Raw genomic sequence first — 21,644 nt, 5'->3', positions numbered from 1 at the left:
TTTTTGGCTTCCAGCAATGGTGGTGCCATTCCCTGGACAAAGAATATTAAAAGAATCAGATTTCAAGTGGAAAATTAATTGTAAAATGGAATTTGTTACACTTGAAGCAAATAAATTAAACTAGTAGGCTTTTAGATTCAAAGTTATTTGGTTGCTAAGTGACAGCATGAACAATTGCTAGGATTTTGATCAATTATGTAGTGGAAATTGTTATATCACGGTGTTATACTGGCCCATCTTATCTCTATTCCCAGTCTATAAGTCCCTTACGGGCAAGTGCAAAATTTTCTACTTATTTTATCTCCCTTCTCAGCACTTCACACAATGCTGCTCTCAGAGTGGTTCTCTGTAATTATAAATTCTGTGAAGTTAAGAACCTATGAAGTTAAGAGATCATTCTAGTCACCATCATTCTCAACTTTCTCTGTAACTAAAAGAAATTTAAACTTTAAGAGAATGTTTTACTAAGCAGTTTATCAAAGCTAATCAAAATCTTTAGAATTTAAATAATATGCTAACCTGGAGAGCATGTCTCATTTTGTGATACAACTTCAGATTCATCCTTTTCACCCGAAATATCCTCTTCATCAGAGAGGACCAAAAAGGCTTCTTTTGGCAAACTCTCACTACTTTCTTGTTTAGATGGTGAACCAAAAGAACCTTCCATCTTTTCTTCCAAATCTGGATTTGTCTCATCAATTGGAAGGAGAGAAGCTTTAGAAAAGCAAGTAAGTTCATCTTCAGCAGGTGCAAGCTTTTCCAAAATAGGAATGATTTCATCTGTCTCCATAGAATCTGTATTTTCTAAGACATTCTCATTTTTGTCATCTTTTATAACATTTTCACTAATGGTTTCTGCAAGTTCTGCAGAATTTTCTTCTTCAGTCTTTTCACTTTGGTCAATCTCAATACTGCTAGATATAGCTTCCTCTCCAAGAGCAGATTCTGTGAAAGCATCTTCTTCTACCTTCTTTTCAGGAGACAAATCTGAACAAATAATTGTATCATCTGTTTCTAGAGCTTCTGCATCAACATCAACATTACTATCAGCTTTATTTTTCTCATCAAATGGGAAAATTTGATCTAACTTTTCATCATCTCCATTTTTTTCAAGAAAATCATCACCTTTATTGCTACTAGGCTCTGTACTATCAGTTTCAGGAACTGGTTCACAAACTGGTACAGAACTTGGTTCAAAGGTTGGATCAAAGACTGACTCAGAAGTTGGTTCATCAGAAGTTGGTTCATCAGATGTTGCATCACCAGAGGCCGAATCACCAGAAGCTGGATCACCAGAAGCCAGATCACCAGAGCCTGGATCATCAGAGGCCAGTGATTCAAAAGTATGATCACCAGAGGCTGGATCATCAGATGCTGAATCACTGGAGACCAGTTCAGTGGAGACCGATTCACCAGGGACTGGTTCATTGGAGACCAGTTCATCAGAGACTGGCTCACTGGAGACTGGTTCACTGGAGACCATTTCACTGGAGACCAGTTCACCAGAGGCAAGATCACCAGAGACAGGATCACCAGAAGCAGGATCAACAGAGGTGGGATCACCAGAGGTGGGATCACCAGAGGTTACTGCTTCAGAGGCCAAGTCTCCAGAGGCAGAATATCCAGATACCAGACCTCTAGCAGCTAGCGCACCAGAGGCTGTATCACCAGAAGATGGTTCAGCAGTCAGTTTAGAGGCTAGTTCAGGAGTTATATTATTAGGAGACACAGGTTCACACTTTAAATCATCATCCTGCTTGTTTTTTACATTAACATTCAAGGTAGAGAGTGTTTCTTTCCATTCTGATTTACTTTTTTCAGGGTCAAAACAAAGCTCTTCAATGCCATTCACCTCTTCCTTGTCATTAATATAATCCATATTTTCCAAAGGTGAGGTTGGGTCCAAGTCTCCATTTTCATGGTTGCCATTTAACAACTTGACATCAGTTTTCAACAGTTCTTCTTTGACCTTGTACACTGCTTCAAGTTGTTGACGATCACTCACTCGCATTGTTTTTCGAGCCTTAAAGACTTTTTTCTGAGGTTCTTCTACACTATCCATTTTGAATCTTTAAAAAGAGAAAGAGAAAGATAGAGTTTAACAATTGAAACGGAAGCCACCTAATTACAGACTTACTGCAAACTGATCTTATAAGCAAGCAGCCCTTTATGTAATTTTGAAATAATTACATATAGAAAGCATAATGATCCTTGCTGTGTGTTAATTTTCATATTTATTGAATTTATATAATATAAAATTGATAACAGATACAGTTCACAGGAGATCAATCACTAGGCAGTATTAGGGAAAAAGTGACTAATTTCTAGTTTTCATTCTCAGTAAGCTAATGGATTCACAGAGTCCAGAGGAGATACCATTAGAAAATATATATGAAATTAAAAAGTAGCTGTCAAAGGAAAAATAAAAGTATAAGAGAATGAAAGCAGTAGGGGAATGGGAGAGAGGTATAGAGATAAGGGGAAAAAAAGAAGGGAGAATTAAGGAACATAAGGAAAGATTATATTTGCAACCAGGAATATCTAAATTAACAACTGTAAACACAGTAATAAGAGGTTACTATCAAGAAAGTGGGGCTTCCCTGGTGGCGCAGTGATTGAGAGTCCGCCTGCTGATGCAGGGGACACGAGTTCGTGCCCCGGTCCGGGAGGATCCCGCATGCCGCAGAATGGCTGGGCCCGTGAGCCATGGCCGCTGAGCCTGCGTTTCCGGAGCCTGTGCTCCGCAACGGGAGAGGCCGCAACAGTAAGAGGCCCGCGTACCACAAAAAAAAAAAAAAAAAAAAAAAAAAAGAAAGTGAAAAGACACAACAGAAGGAAATACAGTCGACCCTTGAACAACAGAGGTTGGAACTTCATGGGTCCTCTTAAACTTGGAATTTTTTCAATAAATACATACTACAGTACTACCTGAACCACAGTTGGTTTGATCTGTGGATGCGAAGGGACAACTATAAAGTTATACGAGGATTTTCAACTATGCGGAGGGTCGGCCCCCCTTAACCCCCACATTTTTCAAGGGTCAACTGTATTTACAAATCATACATTTGCAAATAACATATCTGATAAGAGACTTGCATCTGGAAAATATAGAATATAAAATATTGTTGCAGTTGGAAAATAACAACAAAAAAAAATTTTTTTAATGGGCAAAGGACTTGAACAGACATTTCTCTAAAAGATACACAAATAGCCAATAAGCAAGAAACATGAAAAGATGCCCAACATCATTTGGTCACCAGAGAAATGCAAATCAAAACCAAAATGAGATAACAGCTCACACACACCAGGATGGCTATATCAAAGAAAATAATGAATGTTGGCAAGAATGTGGGCAGGGCTTCCCTGGTGGCGCAGTGGTTGAGAATCGCCTGCTGATGCAGGGGACACGGGTTTGTGCCCCGGTCCGGGAAGATCCCACATGCCACGGAGTGGCTGGGCCTGTGAGCCATGGCCACTGAGCCTGTGCATCTGGAGTCTGTGCTCCACAGTGGGAGAGGCCACAACAGTGAGAGGCCCGCGAACCACAAAAAAAAAAAAAAAAAAAAAGAATGTGGGCAAATTGAAACTCTCCTGCAATGGCAATGGGATTGTAAAATGGTGCAACTGCTCTGGGAAAACAGTCTGGCAGTTTTTCAACATGCTAAACATTAATCATTAATTTTTAATCTTTCCCTTTTTTTGTAAGTGTATGCATGTAAAGCTATAAATTTCCCTCTAAGCGCTGTTTTAGCTGCATCTTACATTTTAATGTGTCATATTTTTCATTGTTGTTCTATTAAAATATTTTCTAATTTCCATTGTGATTTCTTCTTTCATCTGTGAGTTAAAGTATGTTTCTTTAAAGGGTAATACACTATGACCATGTGAAGCTCATTAAAAAAATACAAGGTCAATTTCATATTAAAAAATCAAGCAATGTAGATTCATGAGTGAGTCACGAAGCATTATAGCTTTATTTTAGGCCCAACCAAGATGTCCACTTGATAAAAATACATTAGAGCCCTAAGCCCTAATTCCTCAAATTGTGATCTTATTTGAGCAGGGGCTTTGCAGAGATAATCAAGTTAAAATAAGGTCTTTAGGGTGGGCCCTAATTCTATATGATCAGTGGCCTTATAAAAAGGGGAAAATCTGGACACGGACACACACACACACACACACACACACACACACACACACACATACACGGGAGAACGCTGTGTGAAAAATGGAGTGAGTCAGCCACAAGCCACAGCTGGGAGAGAGGTGTAGAACAGACCCTTCCTTAGCTTCCTCAGTGGGGGCATGGCCCTGTCAACACCTTGATTTCAGACTTCTAACTTCCAGAAATGTAAGACAATACATTTCTGTTATTTAAGAAAAAAAATTTTTTTCAAGCAGTGTGATTTACCACATAAACAGAATAGAGGATGAAAATAAACAACAGATCATCTCAACAGACATAGAATATTCATTCATTTGACAAAATTCAACACTGACTCATAATTAAACTCTCAGAAATCTAACAGAAGGAAACAACTCGAATCTAATAAAGATTATCTACAAAGAAAACTGCAGATATCATACTTAATGGTAAAATAAGATCAGAACTAAGATAAGGATATTCTCTATCATTGTTTCTGTGTTAACATCTGGTCAGTGCAGTAAGGCAAACAAAAGATTTGGTCCTAGAGAAAGACAATGTTGCCAGTCTATAGTGAAATAAAACAAACATCCTTTAAGGACTAAGATATATGGAATAAAGAATATAATTTTTATATTGGATATTCACTTAACATCACCATTACCAGTAGGAATGATGTTAGGATATACTTGCTTTGGTTGGAGAAGGGAAAAAAGCAGCCTCGTAAGTCTGGGAACTTATCTAAGGCTCAAAGCTCAGTGTTGTTATAAACTGGTTTGATGCTTACAGCTAAATCATGTTGGACATAAAACGACCTCACCATTCAAATTAGACAACGTCACTGTGCAACCCAGCATCCCCTAAAATACTAAACATCTCCCTCTCTGACTAAATAAGTGATAGCTACACTTTTTTTTTATCAATTGTAGCTTTATCCTCGCTGTAGTTTGTCCTCCCTATAGATAACAGTTACTGAGATACACAAGCATAGAATTGCCCCTGCTTTCTGATAGCACCTAATACAGAGTAAGGCTCTACTGCCTCAAACCACCCCCCACCCCCACCCCCCACCAAAACCCAACTATACTATAACTGAATCCTTTACCAGGTTTTTTTTCTAACATCCTCCTACTGATATGCCTCGCTGTTTCCCCATGGTGAACATTCTCTGTCACTGCAACAAATAACAAACCCAACCTGGTCAATTACAGGTTTGTTCTTGGTGTTCCACTGTTCCTCTACCTGAAAGGCATAAAACTATGGCCCAGCCTATTTGCTGGAGGCCAATAAAGCCTGAGAACCAACCATTTTGTCACAGTACTTCTAGACTGTGGTATAAAATCTGCATTCATTCTCTTACTTTAAGCCAATTACTTATATTTCTTGGTCTTTCTAGGTTTTTAATTTAAATTATGGAGCTGAGTGAAACTATTTACAGAAATTACCTGAAAATTGAGAAGCAACGTCAATGCAAAATTATCATAGGCACTATTTTAAGGGTTATTAACTGCAGCTAAAATTTAAACTTCAAAATTTTTCCCACCTACCATCCATTCAAAATTCACACTAACTGAAAAATTTTCTGCAAAGATACAATGCAAATTTTGTAGTCACTTTTCCTTGCTGACTCCAAACATACAAAAGGATTAAATTTACAGTACAAGGAGTATGGTTACCCTTTAAATATTTTCAAATACTGAACTGCAATTCTTTTGGACTTTGACCTCATAACAGCCACATTTCTCAACTATTATGCATAAGTGGCAGTTATTGCCAGTTGCATTAAAAGCAAACATTCCTCTTTTTTTAAAAAAAGTATATTTTCATAATTTTTAGTAATCCCATTACGAACATGAACTCTGCAAACAGAAACATGGATTTGAATTCTAGCTCTCCGATATACTATGTGACAGAGGGCAAGTTACCTAGCATTTCAATGTTTAGTTTCAGCCACCTTAAAAAGGGAATATCAGTACCTGACACAGAGGTTGTAATAATGATTAAATGAGATTCTATACATTAAGCACCTAGAAGGTAGTAAGCACTCAATAAATGTTATTATCATAATTGTCTATGTATATTCAGAATGGTTTTAGGCATAAACTAGAGAATCTGAAACAAATTTCTCTTAAATACTTCTGGGATTTTGTATATGAATTAGAAAATCCAACAAGCAAACATCACGTTCAATGTTAATAGCCACCACCAAGTAACATTTAATAAAAATAAATGTTATCGAAGCAAGCTGGTTTTATCAACAAAACTGCCATTCAATTCAGTACACTAAAGGACTACCTATACAAAGAATTACAGAATAACTACCATCTATACCCACAAGGGTGCACACTACAGCCATTTACAAGATTTTTTTATGGGTTCTAAGCATAATGAATAACAGACAAAGCAATAAGGAAGTAGCATGAACAACCGCAGCATGAACAACCAGTTCAAACTAGTTCAGCCATATCTATGAAAACCAATCAGCAGTTAAGTTTTTAAAAATCTATTTTGCATGAACAATGTATATTTAAGAAAGACACACATTAGAGAAGGGTGTGTTTACCTGAAAACAGTCTCCATGACTGTATTACCGGAATAAAACATTTCTAAAGATCATTTTAAATACTATCATCTGGAACTGAGATGCCATTCACAAAACTATTTGACAAAAGAAAAACTACTTTTTTAGGTGGCAACACTAGAATCATGAAGCTCTCACAAGAATGTAATTTATTTTCACAGGAAAAAGCATTTATATTTTACAGCAGAAAATGTCTGCCATATCTAGAAGTAAATGTGTAAAACGTGATGAACTACTTTCTCCTGAAAACATTTTTTCATGAGAAAGACAGTAAGAAAAAAGTGTTTTTAGGTCCTTACTCTATATATTCAGATTCAAGAACTCTAGGGAAATACTATCAGTATAAAAAAAAATTTTTTTCTACAGCATTAACAAGGATTTTACCTTTACTTAAGGAATTTATATTTAAATAACCAAGAAGGGTGTGTTACCTGCAAATAAGTCTCTATGGCTTGGAATTTTTTTTTTGAAATTTGTGTAAATTATTTTTAAGTAAAGCCCAATGAGCCTCTTCTTCTTTAAGTGAAACCATTATTTTCTTCTCTGCTTCATCCCCCTCCACCCACTCCCTTCACACTCTTCTTTCTAGCAAAGAGATTATAGCTATGAAACAACAAAGGGAAGTATTACCAAAAGCTGCAATGTCTCAGCCTACAATCTGCCTGCTCAAAAAGCTCAACAATTTAAGTGGCTATTCAAGAGCTGGTCACAAACTCAGCCAATCAGTAGCCAGCATTCTGATTCCTGCCCAGCAACAGGAGACAGACAATAAGGTCAGAAAAACATAGTTAAAACCTGGATTCACAACACTTCAGTGAGGTTCTTTGTCTGATAAAAGTAATCTAGAACATAACTGCAAAGAATTCTAAGTCCATAAATATACATTAAATATACCATATAAATAAATTAAAATGAGATAAAAGGTATAAATCTTATTTATTTTCATTTAAAGTATGTTTCCAGAAATATAAATCCATTCCCTACCTGGGGAATGAGTCAAACATGGACAATGCATAACAAGAACATACTTTTCTACACAATGGGTTAGAATCTGCAAAATTCAAATGTAAATTTCTTTTTAAAATTCCATAGTCCTTAATGTTTATAAAACATTTATACTAAAAATCCAGCAAAACCTTAAATCCAAACAACTAAAAAGATTATTTTCATACCCACCTACCTCTATTGTTACAGATTTCCAATTCCAAAAATTAATTGTGTTCTGGACCCAAAGGTTTACTATGGATAGCATTATAAAGTGTTTTGTTGTCTACTGCACTGAACTGATTTAATTTAGTTTGATTCATCTAATGAAATTAAAATGTGATTCTTGATAACCTGTATTAAGTGTTGTAAGTACAATTACTACATTCTTTTCTCCTTAACTGCCCTTTGCAGCAGGTTACAAAAAGGTTATGAGCTCTCCCCTTTTGAAGAAATAAAGCAAATGTGTATATTACATAGTAAATACTCATGTAAACTGAAGGGAAATTTTTCCTATATTACATCATCCTACAGTCCTTTAAATGTAAAATTATAAAATAAAAATAGGAAATCTGTCATCAGAATATTTTTTTCTCAAATTTACTACCTATAAAATTTTCTTAGTAATAAACAATTTTTAAAATAAACCTCATTTTTTTTCTCCTTCAATTACAGATAAACCCTGTAATTTTTCAAACACACCCAAGAGGGAGCTTGCTGCAGCCATACTCTTAGTTTATATAATCTCCCCATAGGAAAAATAAATCAGCAGCTGCTTGAATGCTTCAGTCCTGTGAGAGAACTGAAATTCACTGTCTGATTGGCTCAAAGCCGTAGTTTGCCTAAACCAATCAGACATCAGCATCAAGTAACTTGCCCGGCAACAAGGGAAGCAGATGAGGGCAAGTGCTCTACCAAAAATCCAAACGGTGTGAAATTAAAGGTGAACGATGAAATTGACACATATTCGTAATATACCCCCAGATTCTTTGCTTCAATAACAGGTCTATGGTCGGGTTTTTCTGAGTAAATAAACAAGGATCTATACTACTGCTTTCCAAGAACTGCCTTAACTAACAAAACAATAGTAAGTACCAGGACTGTTGGGTCAAAACTGCGCGCACACACATAAACACTATGTTAATTCAAAGTATTGATACTTGATGAAGTATATTTAAAAGTAAAACTTTAGCAAAAATTTGCAAAATGTTAAGCAAAGCTACTTAAGTGGACTTGACACTTCTATCTTTGACACACAGTTACTCCAATTAAATTCATGCTGTTAACTGACATGAGTATAACATTATTCTGAATAATGGGATGCTGAAAATAACTTTTATTCAGATCTGAGTTTGTTAAATGGTTTAAATAAATATTAGTCAATAGGCTTGACTAATAATGGCTTACTCCTAAAGAATCAATTTATGCTGAGGATTCCTAGCCTCTGTAGAGGCTCTGCTACTGAGTTCTTTAAGAATCCCATTGTCAGTTGAGAACTGTGTGATTTTACTTTGCACTCCTAAATTTTACTTGAGAATTCTGCAATATTTCTGGCAATAAAACCATAAAGAATAATCAGTGTGTTGCACAGTAAATGTTAATAATGTGTGTACTGATTACTGCCCATTAATGAAGACTCTGGTGAAACTGCTAGTGCAGGGGTTCATCCTCTTGATACTTATCTGCTCAAATTTAGTATACAGACTTGCTAAATTTTTCTCTTAAATACTGGATATCTTGTCATCTCTGTCAATAATTATTTTTCTAAAACTATAGTAAAACGAAATCACTACTTCTGTTAAAAATCCCACAAAGATTTTCATCTTGTTTCCAAACTTCTCTCTCCCAGCCACTCACAAAGCACTGGCAATATTTACTTGAGGATCCAGAGTCCCTTACAGTTCACAGCTCTTCATTTCTACTATGCTATGGTTCTTCTCTCACATGCATAAAAACACTGTCAAGAGCTACCCTAACCACACTTTAAAAAACATTAATTGGTGAAATCTGTTCCTCACCTAATACTCACAAATTCAGTAAAGTATTGAATGTTCATAATATTTGACACAAGAAATAACCCCTCTGCCTGTCATCAAGCTAATTATATAAAAATATGTAATGGAATATCCCCTCGGAAACAGGGAGTTTGCTTTACCAACAATTCCTTGGACCAAACAGGAGCAAATCAATATTGGTTATGCACATCAAACCAGAATGGTCACTACAGTCTAACTTGTTGCATTCACTGATATTGATCTTTTGAGAAATTCTAAGATAGTGTACATGAAAAAAATACAAGATACCTTAAAATCACTTCTTCAAGTGCATTCTGGAGATCATTCTGTTACATAGGCAAAGTCAAATTAATTGACCTGATCCAACAAATGCAATTTTAGAACACACTTACCAAATTACACCTCCTTAGAAAATTAGCCAGTTATCCATCAGAGCCCTACCCACTAGCTTATCCCACTCACCAAATTCCATCAGCAATGAGTAAAGTTACAGAAAGCCAGATGATTCCTCAGGAATTTAAGAACCACTTGTCCAAAATTTTTCACACTTTACCTGGGTGAATTAAAACACCCAGAATGGGCTTCCCTTCCCAGGTGGCACAGTGGTTGAGAGTTCACCTGCCGACGCAGGGGACGCGGGTTCGTGGCCCGGTCCGGGAGGATCCCACGTGCCGCGGAGCGGCTGGGCCCGTGCGTGAGCCATGGCCGCTGAGCCTGTGCGTCCGGAGCCTGCGCTCCGCAACGGGAGAGGCCACAACAGTGAGAGGCCCGCGTACAGCAAAAAAAAAAAAAAAAAAAACCCAAACACACCCAGAATGATTTAGGACAAGTTGAAAGATGTAAATCCTTTAAATGCCAGGAAATACCTTTTACTTTTCTTATTGACCCAACCTAAGGAGAAAGAACGGAGAGCTTACTTTATGTGTCAGTCAGCTTTCACTAGGTGATAATGCAGTATGAAAAAAAAATTTTTATTGGCTAATAGCTAAGATTCTTCTTCATTCTAAGTCATAGGCTGAAGAAGCAGCCACTATTCCCCCACCCCCTGCAATTCCAGGTCTTGTAACAGAGAGAAAATCCACAATGACAGAACCATACAGTATACAATGGTTTTAAAGCTTTTTCTTAGACATAGTATGCACTACTTTCACTCACATTCCATTGCCTAAAGCCAAGTCAGACATTAAGAGGGTAGAGAAGAAAAAAGCTCTCACGGGGAAAGACTTCATGTCACATGGCAAAAGGCAGGGATATATAATCTTACCAGAACAAGAATAACAGTGAACTATATAATCTACCACACCTCAAAAATACATAATTATAAAAGCTTAGCACAATAAAGATTTCTAAACTAACAAAACTGAATCTACTCCATGTTCCAGCATTACCATAACAGTTGTCATAGGATAAATGACCCAGACTCTCTAGATTTCACGTCGCTCAACTGTAAAACTAAGGTTAGACCAGATGGTTGCTAAGTTTGATTCTAGCTCAAATTTTGTATTATTTTACTAATGTCTAGCTATATTGATGCTCTTTTATAATTAATTTTTCATTATGAAATACAGTGAACATGCAAGATATAAAGTCTGATATAATGAACATATACGTACCCATTATCCAGATAAATTAAAAACAAAGCCCTCTGTATAACACTACCAGATAGCATGCTCCTCCTTCCCCATCCCCAACTCCTTAACACAAAGATAAGCAGAATCTTGAATTCGATGTTTATTATTCCCAGGCATACCTTATACTTTTTCTATATTATAAATTCCCCCTTTCATTAATGAAACAATACACCTTAAAGGGATAAAAGGAACTGACACTTATCAAGGGGTAATTATATGTCAGGCCCTAAACCAAGGCATAGTCTTTTCCCATTTATTTGACAAGTTATACAAATTCAACTTTATATCTGAATTAATACATCAATAACCATGCTGCTATCATTCATTCCATTACACAGATAATAATTAACTTAGTAAGGTCAACAGACACCCAATTTCAGCATGGAGTTGTCTTCATTGCATATGAACCTTTCTTATGCATTTCATCCTTTAAATTTTGCAACCAAAATAAAGGGAGTGTTCTAGCATTCAAAATGCTAAGCGATAAACTATACTGTATTTGCCACAATTTTCTTCTCTATCTCTTTGAAAATGGAAGAGTCATTTACTATAATTGCTAAGGCCTATCCACACAGTAAATGAGTTCTGACAGTACACACTCAATTTCACCACCCTGCAGACTGGTTCATATATTAGCTCCAACAGTATTACCAAGAGGTTCTTAAACATTCAAGTATCTTTTTTTTTTTTCCGGTATGCGGGCCTCTCACTGTTGTGGCCTCTCCCATTGCGGAGCACAGGCTCCGGATGCGCAGGCTCAGCGGCCATGGCTCACGGGCCCAGCCGCTCTGCGGCATGTGGGATCTTCCCGGACCAGGGCACGAACCCGTGTCCCCTGCATCGGCAGGCAGATTCTCAACCACTGCGCCACCAGGGAAGCCCCTCAAGTATCTTTTTAAAAGTAACTTTTCATTAAGTCATCCAAGCAAATAACAACAGAACTCACTCAACAAACCAGAGACAGTTTCCTCAATCTGATACAGAGCATCTAAGAAAAACCCACAGCTAACATCATACTTGATAGTGAAAGACAGAAAGCTTTCACCCTAAGATCAAAAACAAGACAAAATGTCTGCTGTTACTGCTTCTATTTGGCACTGACTAGAGGTTCTAGCCAGGACAATTAGGCAAGAAAACGAAATAAAGGTCATGCACCTTGAAAACAAGAGTGAAGCTACTTCAACTTGCAGATGATAAAATCCTGTACATAGAAAATCCTAAGGAATCCACTAAAAACTGTATTAGAACCAGTAAATGAGTCTAGAAGGTTGCAAGATATAAGATCAAGATATTAAAAAATCTGTTGTATTTGTATATACTTGCAATGAACAATTTAAGAATGAAATTAAGAAAACAATTCCATTTACAATAGCATCAAAAATAATAAATTTAATAAAAAGTACAAAACTTAATACTCTAAAAAACTACAAAACATTGAAGAAATTAAAGAAGACCTAAATAAACAGAAAGATAACTTAACCTCTTGAATCAAAAGTCTTAATATTAACATGTCACTACTCTTGAAACTGATCTACTGATTCAAGGCAAAGCCTTGGCTAGGGTTGAGGGCTGGGGAAAAAATGAGGAATGGCTGCTAAAGCGTACAGGATTTCTTTATTATGTAATAAAAATGTTCTAAAATTAATCGTGGTGATGATTGCACAACTGTGTGAATATTTCAAAAACCACTGAGTTATGTACTTTAAACGGGTGAATTGTATGGTATGTGAATTACATCTCAGTAAACCTTTTTTTTTTTTTAAATAGCAAAACTAGAGTCGAGTATTTTTTCATTTATTTTTAACCTATGACTTTTACTGAGTCACACTTTCAAGATGGACAAAACAACTATACCAAAAGAACTGAGTACCGGTTCCTATTTTAGGGAATTTACATTTCTAGGCCAACAAGTATACGTACAATTATACTAGTGATAAAAGGCAATATACAGGAAATAACAGCAATCTTGTTCTCCATGTGTTCATCTTAAATAAGCCAATTACTTTTTTTCCCTTTCCTAAATGCGACATAATTCTATGATATGTTTATCTCACAGGATGGTAATAATGGGCATGAGATACTCATGTAAGATAAAAAAACAAAACAAATTTTATCAACAAAAACAGTACTGAGCACTCCAGGTACATATATGAATAAAGTCTTCTACATACGGCAAATGCAATTAACCATCTTTACCAAAAGGACTAGGAAGTCTTAAGTGAAGCAGGAGCATTCCCTTGTATTATAAACTGGCACTATAACCAAAAGGCCTTACATGTAATTAATGATAATATTTATAAATGAGGTATACTTACTGAACTTTCTGGAGTTACATAAAGCTTTGTCACATTTTATCAATACTGTTTTTATTCAATATGAAGTGTCTTGCCACTGTATTTACCAGTACTTTACATGTATCTTTCTAGAACTAATTATTAGGGGAGGTAATGGGGGGATGGGTGAAACAGGTGAAAGGGATCAAGAGGTACAAACTACAAGTTATAAAATAAATAAGTCACAGGGAAGTAATGTCACAGCACAGAGAATATAGTCAATAATATTGTAATAACTTTGGTGTACAACATATAATAATACAGAATCATATGTTTTATACCTGAAATATATAAAACTGTAAGTCAACTATACTTCAATTTTTAAAAAAAAGAAATAATTAGTATAAATTGACTGAAATAGCTATGTTTAATGAAACACTTTGGCACATCTCATCATGTATTTAGTATAAGATTAATACATTTTAAGTGCCCAAGCTTCATTGTCAGAAAACATCTTAAAATATGCTGGTATCATTATGACGTACTTCAGAGGTCATTTAACAAAAGAACAAAAAATAAAGTAAGTAACCTGGAATAATATTTATGATCTACACAGTGTCTGGCATATAGTATACACTTAGTAAATACTGACTAAAAGAATAATAGGCTATATACATACAACTAAAATCAAAAATAATTCTTAAGCGAAAAAACTTAAATTATTCTTTATAAAGCAAAGGTAGTAATCTAGAATATTTCTGACAGAATTGCAAACTAACATGCTGGCATGTTCAAATACAGTAGGTTTACATACAGAGGTCAACCTTCCTTTGAGGAGTCAGAATGCTTATTTACTAACAAAAAGTAACATATGCCTACTTACACAAAATGCTGCCTCTGACAGGGTGCAATACATAGCACCATTAAAATTAATCTAATATGACATGAGAGATATTTTTCAAGGCTCATAAAACTTGTTTAGATAGTTGATTTTACATTTCAAAAACTAAAATACCGTTTTGAAAGAAATCTACTTTTGCTTATTACTACATAATGATGAAAATCCTTTAAAATAATAAACATACCCCAAAGGAAAAAACCCTGCAGCCATCTTATCAGTTCTCTCACTGCAACAGAAACTGAAATACAATTTGCATAGTCACTGTGGTTGGCTAAAGAAAGCAGGTTCATGTAACCAATCAGAAAGCTAGAAATTGGGCAATCATAAGGGGAGAAATTTTTAATCTGCCTGGCAACAGCCTAAAAATAGAAACAATATGCTAGTATGAATCCCAGAATAGATGTGACTATAAGAGCAAAACCACCAGCAAAAACACTTTACTTTCTTGGGGAAAAAAGAGGTACCTTGCACTTCATCATCTAGAATATTAAACTTGCAACTTTTTCTTACCAAGTGGCAATTAAAGAAAAATGAATGCTAAGCTAAATTAATGGGCCACTTTCAAGTTACATGCCATTATCCATATTATTTTACTTATATACATATGTGTGTGCATGTACATATATAAGTGTTCTTTTTTCAGGAGAAAAATTAAGCACTTTAATCATAGTTCTTTCATCTCTAAACCTCTAAAAAATCTCTCAAATCTGAACACCACTGCATTTTTTTCTAACACTTTTCCCCTGCAATCATTTGAGAATCTTACTTAAGGGTAAAAGACTATTTACTCTGTATTAAAAATACAAAGATTAAATAATTTATCAAAGCAGATCTCTAATTAGGGTGGGGATTATGCCTTATTTATTTTTGACACAAACTTGTTCCAACATATAGTAGTGTCTTCCACATGGTAGACATTCAATAATTGTTTCCTCAATCAAACTAAAACAATTCCTGTCAGTGAGGAAAACAAACCATCTTATTGTATATGTCAAGTAAAAGTTAAACATGTAAATATGTAATCTGTAAAATACTGCTATCTTTGGTTTTTCAATTTTGTCTAATGTGGGATAATATTAAAGTTGACAACACTTGACTTTTCTTATTCTGTCACCCAAATAAAAGAATGTTTTTCATCATTCTAACTTTCCAACCTAATTATGTTTAGTATGCATGTTTCCTTGTACATAACAAATTTACTTTGGAGAAATTTTAATTCCTAAAGATGGCAAACAATGTGCAGTCTAATGTAATAACTATGAAGATTATGGGCTACTGAGGAATGAACAAATTTAAAAATAAATAAATAAAAAGAAAGTAAAGACAAAAGGAAAAAGAAAGGAAAAAAACCTTTTTAACTTCAAAAATTTAAATTACAGCTGCTGAAATGAAAGGCTGGTTAGACAATCAAACCATATTAAAACAAATGCTATTTATCAAATCTCATGTTCTATACATTTCTTACAACAAACCCTCCATCGGTATGTTTTAGTGATGTGGTAAATTAACTTTAAAATGTTTTCTTTGGTCAAAAAATGAATTCATATATTTGATACTGGAAAGCCTTAAAAAGTTCATCATGAAAATTACATGTAAAGGACTTATTTTAATAAAGCTTAGAAACAATGTCTCTAAAACATACAAGAACGCAGAACAGTTTTAAGTAACAAATAGAGCTCCTGTGAAGGATGAACAAACATCAAATGAGCAATCTATTGAGTAGTATATCCTTTTAATCTAGACATTTAAGGATAGCTAGATTTTAAAATTAAGTTTAACCATGCCTTTAAAAACATAAATACTATTATTTTAAACACTGGTCTGAATGAAAAGTAACAGCTTATTGTCTTCACTTTTCTTAACGTTGTATTCACATGTGACTTGGATATACAGATCTAACTACAACTCTATTCACATCTTTAAGATAACTTAAATATTATATGCACATAGATCTTGTTTATTTATCTGAACAAATAAACTAATAAACTATGATCCTCATCACAAAGGAAAGCAGTATGAATTAACCTATAAGTTACAATTAGTGGGGGAGAATATAACAAATGGGTCAAAATTTGATAACAAGACACAAAAAGTGGGAAAAAGTATTTTATATTTCCAGATATGTAAGTCAAATATCCCTTTAGATATACATCTCAGCACTTCATATTTTCTTAGGTATTATTTAAAGCAGTTATAATACTTTTTAGTTTTACTTACACTAGCCAGTTTCATTTCAAGAGAACAGAAAAAGCATGAGGTTTGCAGAATATTATTCAAAGTAAACATTTTATCACACACCAACAGGAATTTTAGGGGGACTAAATAATCATTGGAACCTTAGTGTTAAAAATTAGTATAGCAACTAAAATGCCCTGGACAAGTTTAGATATGTTCCAGAAACATCACCCTCCATCCCTCCATTCTCTTCCCCATCTGTAGACCCTCCCCTCCAACAACCCACAGGAATTTAAAATGTCAGCTGAGAACCAGATGTTCTGTGGCCCTAGCCTATGGGTAGAGAAGTCTAACTTTAATAACAAATATAACTAAACTGAAAGACGAAACCTAATCTTCTTTCATATCCCAGAGGAAACTCAAATTCTTCTTTGTACCTATAAGTTTTCTCTTCTGTAGCAAAGCAATATTGCTAGTATGTTACCCCTTTGCAGCTCTAACTAAAATTCTATTTACCACAGCTTTTTGAGCTGATCTTATCTGCAAATCTGTATCTTTCTTCAGTTAGAATTTAAGGAAAAAAAAGTTATGCTTTTGATAACAAGATCTCTCCTGGGCATACAACTCAGAATGGACCAGCACCCCTCCAGGGAGCAAAAAAAGAAAAATTACATTCCCAGTCTGAAATCTTTCTGGCGAACAATGCATGAGAATATAATCTACTTGCTTCAGGCAAATATTCCTAAAAAGCTGAGTTAATATAGGGTGGGCTATCAGAAGCTACTATCAAAAGTTTGTGATGTATTTTAAGAAAATACAGAGTTCCTTTACCCAAAACCAAGGATTATCACTTTGTTTCCTCTTTCAGAACCTAAAAAAATCTGCAGATCCGACCAAAAAACACTATACTTTGGAAACTCTCTTAGCCTCTCTCCTCTTAACCATCAGACCATATGAGCTGATGTTTTCCATCCATTCTATGAACATACAATTGATAACCACAAGCATACTGAGATCTCATGTTCTACTCTCATCTAAATCTGTTCATATTAGTTGTGCTTATTACTGAATTCAGTTGTATGTTTCTAATTTAAATTACAGAATACAATTAAACGTCAAATAAACTGATGAAACATAAGTGCAAAAAAAAAAAAAAAGAGCTGTTAGATCTGTATCAGTAAGAGAATAATGCAGAAAAAACACAGATTGGAGAGATTTGGGTTAGGCAAATCATTTAAAATATTTAGGTCTAAACTTTTCCATCTGGAATAAATGGAAAACAAATTAGAATACCTGAGAGAATACTTATATTTTGATTCTTAAATACAATTTTAATAAATTCCACTCTAAAATCCACTGCTCTACTGAGAAATGGCTAAGATAGCTTGGTGTACTCATGCATTTCTCAAATGCCTACATGGTCACTATTATAGGACAATTTTTAAGACACTAAAAAAACAATGTGATTAAAAGTATAAAAATATAGCCAAAATTTAAGTGTTACAACATGTAGATTTTAACATAAATGTGGGAAAAAAAATATAGGCAGTAATACTATGTGTGGTAATCTTTCTACATGAATGACCATGAAACTTAGGAGAAGTACTCTATTTTCCATTAACTGCCATCTCTCCAATATAGACTATTTAATCCTAATAATCAAAAAAAGGCTATCAGATGTGTGATTACAAATAAGACCTCTACAGAGCCCTTACTGTCTTCCTGATAGGGTTAGTACACCCAAGTTTTATGAGCCAGATTTCTAAACACTGACTCTGCATAAAGAATAACTCAAATTTAAATGGGATGAAAAAAAGAGTATGCCTTTCTTACCAATCTCAATTTCAATTGCACTTCTGCTCATAACCCTATTTATAATTCAGTTAGTTACATCCACAAGACTTCACAAGTAGTTGCTAAGAAACAGTAACATGCTGAGTTCAGGGCTACTGGAAATCTGGCTGTCTGCCACATTAAAATATTTAACTGAACCTAGAGCCTCCAGAATTTAAAAAAAGAAGAAAGGAAAGAAAGGGAAAAGAAAGGGGGTGGGGGATTTTTTAAAAAGCCCAAAGAAATACAATGATAAATGCAATACGCCACCAAGTTCTTTTCAAGGGTTCACAAATTCAGAATCAAAGACCTTATTTTGGTATTTTCAAATATTTGTTATATTTCTCTAGGAAATTTTTTATCATCTTTTAAATGTTGGAATAAAGACTCTGAAGCTATTCTACTGGAGAACAGAAGACATGTGATTAGCCACGTCACTGTTAATGGCATAACAACTGACTCAATAATATACTCTGCAAAGAATAGCCCCAGTCTGTAGGAAAATGACTGAGACTTCCTATGCTAGATCTTGAAGGCCCAGAGACAAAAAAACTATACATTCTCATCAAAGTACTCTATCCCTGTAGGCCTGGTTAAATACTAAATGAAGAGAAATTTTCTACCCCAAACTGCACTGTTTTTCCATTTTAAACACCTCTAATAATTAAAAAATTAAGCATATTCAGAAATGTATTAACAACCTAAAGTTTAACTGTCATTTTTCAACAGAACCTGAAAAGGCATTGAATGTTTCAAGACTCATTTACTGATAAAAATGAAAATTAAGAACATAAAGATTGCTCCTTTAGCTGATAGTGGCTACTTCAAACCAACAGGAAACTTCACATTTAGTAGTAAAATACCACAGGCATTTCCACTAAAGACAAAAACAAAAGTGTAATACTATATTCACACATTTATTGTTCTAGAAATCCTGACCAAAGCAGTAAGAGCTCAAACAAAAAAGATATAAAGAAGAAAACATTTAATTCAGAATAGCAAGAAAAAAAGGTATCTAGAAACATTAACATATAAGAAAAAGATTCACAAAGCTATGAAAATATGTGAAATATTAGAACTATGTCGGGTATATGACTCAATGTAGAAAACTATCAAAGGCACAGAAAAGTACTACAAATAACCACACGTTTTGAGAAATACGTGAAAGATTAAAAACATGGCGGGGTTGCACTCCTGCCCTTCCCAGCTGGACCTTCCTTCCCTCCTCTGCTCGCCCTGTCTTCTGTGAGTGCTGATCTGCTGATCTTCAGATCTTCCATGCACACCGGACACTGCACTCAGTCAGGGTGCCTCACACGTGCTGGCAGGTGGCAGGTGGCCAGCTCTGGGCTGCGCCACCGAATAAGCGGGGATCGCAGCCCGGGGTTGGGAGGTAGGCCCACTGCGCAGGCGCAGCGGCAGAGGAGCTGCTCCCAGTTTAAAACAAAACAAAACAAAACAAAACATAGTGATACGGAATTAGTTCCCAGAATAAAAAAGAACATCTAATTAGTGAATAAAAAGGACAAAAAAATTAAGAAAAGTAAAAAAAGAAAAAGTAACTCATTAAAAAAAGTTAGAAAAAATGTTCAACTTCAAAATAATCAGGGAAAGACAAAACAAAGAGAAAATACATTTTCTTTTACATCAGATTGGCAACTACTTATTGTTAGCAATAATGTACAGCAATGAGTAGCATCATACACTGCTGGTAGAAGATTTCACTGTCTTAACTATTTTCAGGGGCAAATAAGCAGGAACTGTGCATCACTTTGACACACCAAAGACACTTTGAGATGTATCTTAAATACACTAATAATATGTTTTTAAAAGGTAATGTATCAGGATACCTACTGTTGCACTGTACTAGCAAACAATCAAATTTAGCATCCATCACTAATAGTTAAAAAACACTTCAGCATCCACAGTAAAGAATAAAGAACACTAAGAAAAGTAAAGAATGTGGTAGATTTCTTTTAAAGGCATGAATATTAAGTGTACAAGCAGCTAAAGAATTCACAGTACTTAACAGTACAAACACTGAAGCCAGACATACCTCTTTGAATACTGGTATGATCACTTCCTTGTTAAGTTACCTGTCCAAGACACTTATTCTCTCCTTGCCTCAGTATCCTCATCTACAAAATTGAGACTATTATAATGCCTGTCCTCATAAAAATGTTATGGGGATTAAATGAGAACGTAAGTAGAAAGTTCTCAGACATATAAGTGGTCAATAAGTGTTTCCAGTTTTTATGCAATTATGTTTTAAAATGCAAAACAATATATTTCTAAATATTTATATATCTCAATATATAATCTGAAATATCTCAAGTGATATTTCAAAGTCTGGAAGGATAAATGCCAAACTAGTTACAGCAGTTCACTTAGGGAGAAGACAGTAGAATATATAGACTTTCACTTAAACTTGCTATATCAGTTTCAATTTTAAAATGAAAACACATTCATGTGATTTTTATCTTAACAGTTAAGCTCATTCCACTTCCCCCAATCTCCTTCATGCTAATGCTAAACCAGGGCAGCAGTGACATTTATGAATGTGGAAAGGGTAGTGACCCACACAAACACTATGCTCCAGAAGAGACAGGGAAGGAAGGCTACCATTCAAAACACAAATTCCCAGCATATGCCATGAGAAGCAAGTACCACCTCCTTCACAATTACTTGGGTCAGCATCTACCCAACATAAAATAGGAAAACTCAAACACAAAAATGAGTACAATCAATTAAAAATTCGGGGTGGGGGGGGGAGGGTAGGGATTATACAGAGGAAAAACAGAAAGAAAGGAGGCATAGGGGATACACCCAGAAGCAACAAATTTCACCAAAGAGGAGTTATAGAAAAAAAGAACTGAGAAAAAAAGAAGATAAGAAAAAAATTCACAGACCCCCCCCCCCAAAAAAAAGTTCTCCATAGAAAAGGCCTACTAATTACCAAAACAGACTAAATTAAAATAAGGAAAAAAAAGTTTTTAACACTTAGACATACTGTGTTAAGATTTCAGAAAACCAATATGAGTAAATACTAATAGATTTTTTTTTTTTATCATTTTTAACTACAAAGGAATGAGAATTAAACTGACATC

General features: G+C 34.9%; 1 protein-coding gene across 5 annotated transcripts in view; it reads right to left on the bottom strand.

Annotated features, from left to right (window-relative positions):
* Positions 1 to 21,644, bottom strand: part of ATF7IP (activating transcription factor 7 interacting protein) — a 126,465-nt gene that overhangs the window by 72,918 nt on the left and 31,903 nt on the right. For 4 of the 5 annotated variants that reach the window (XM_059082217.2, XM_067008759.1, XM_067008758.1 and 1 more), the window contains one exon: positions 520 to 2,069. In XM_059082217.2, the coding sequence (XP_058938200.1) occupies positions 520 to 2,062 (1,543 nt within the window). In that variant the 5' untranslated portion in view covers positions 2,063 to 2,069. Of the gene's footprint in view, positions 1 to 519; positions 2,070 to 14,713; positions 14,768 to 21,644 lie in introns of those variants that run through there. The other variant, XM_067008757.1, reaches the window with a different exon arrangement.

This window comes from Kogia breviceps, chromosome 12, assembly GCF_026419965.1.
Source record: "Kogia breviceps isolate mKogBre1 chromosome 12, mKogBre1 haplotype 1, whole genome shotgun sequence".
Lineage (NCBI taxonomy): Eukaryota > Metazoa > Chordata > Mammalia > Artiodactyla > Physeteridae > Kogia > Kogia breviceps.
Note: the sequence above shows the minus strand (reverse complement) of the source record. Positions and strands in the feature narration are given on the sequence as shown.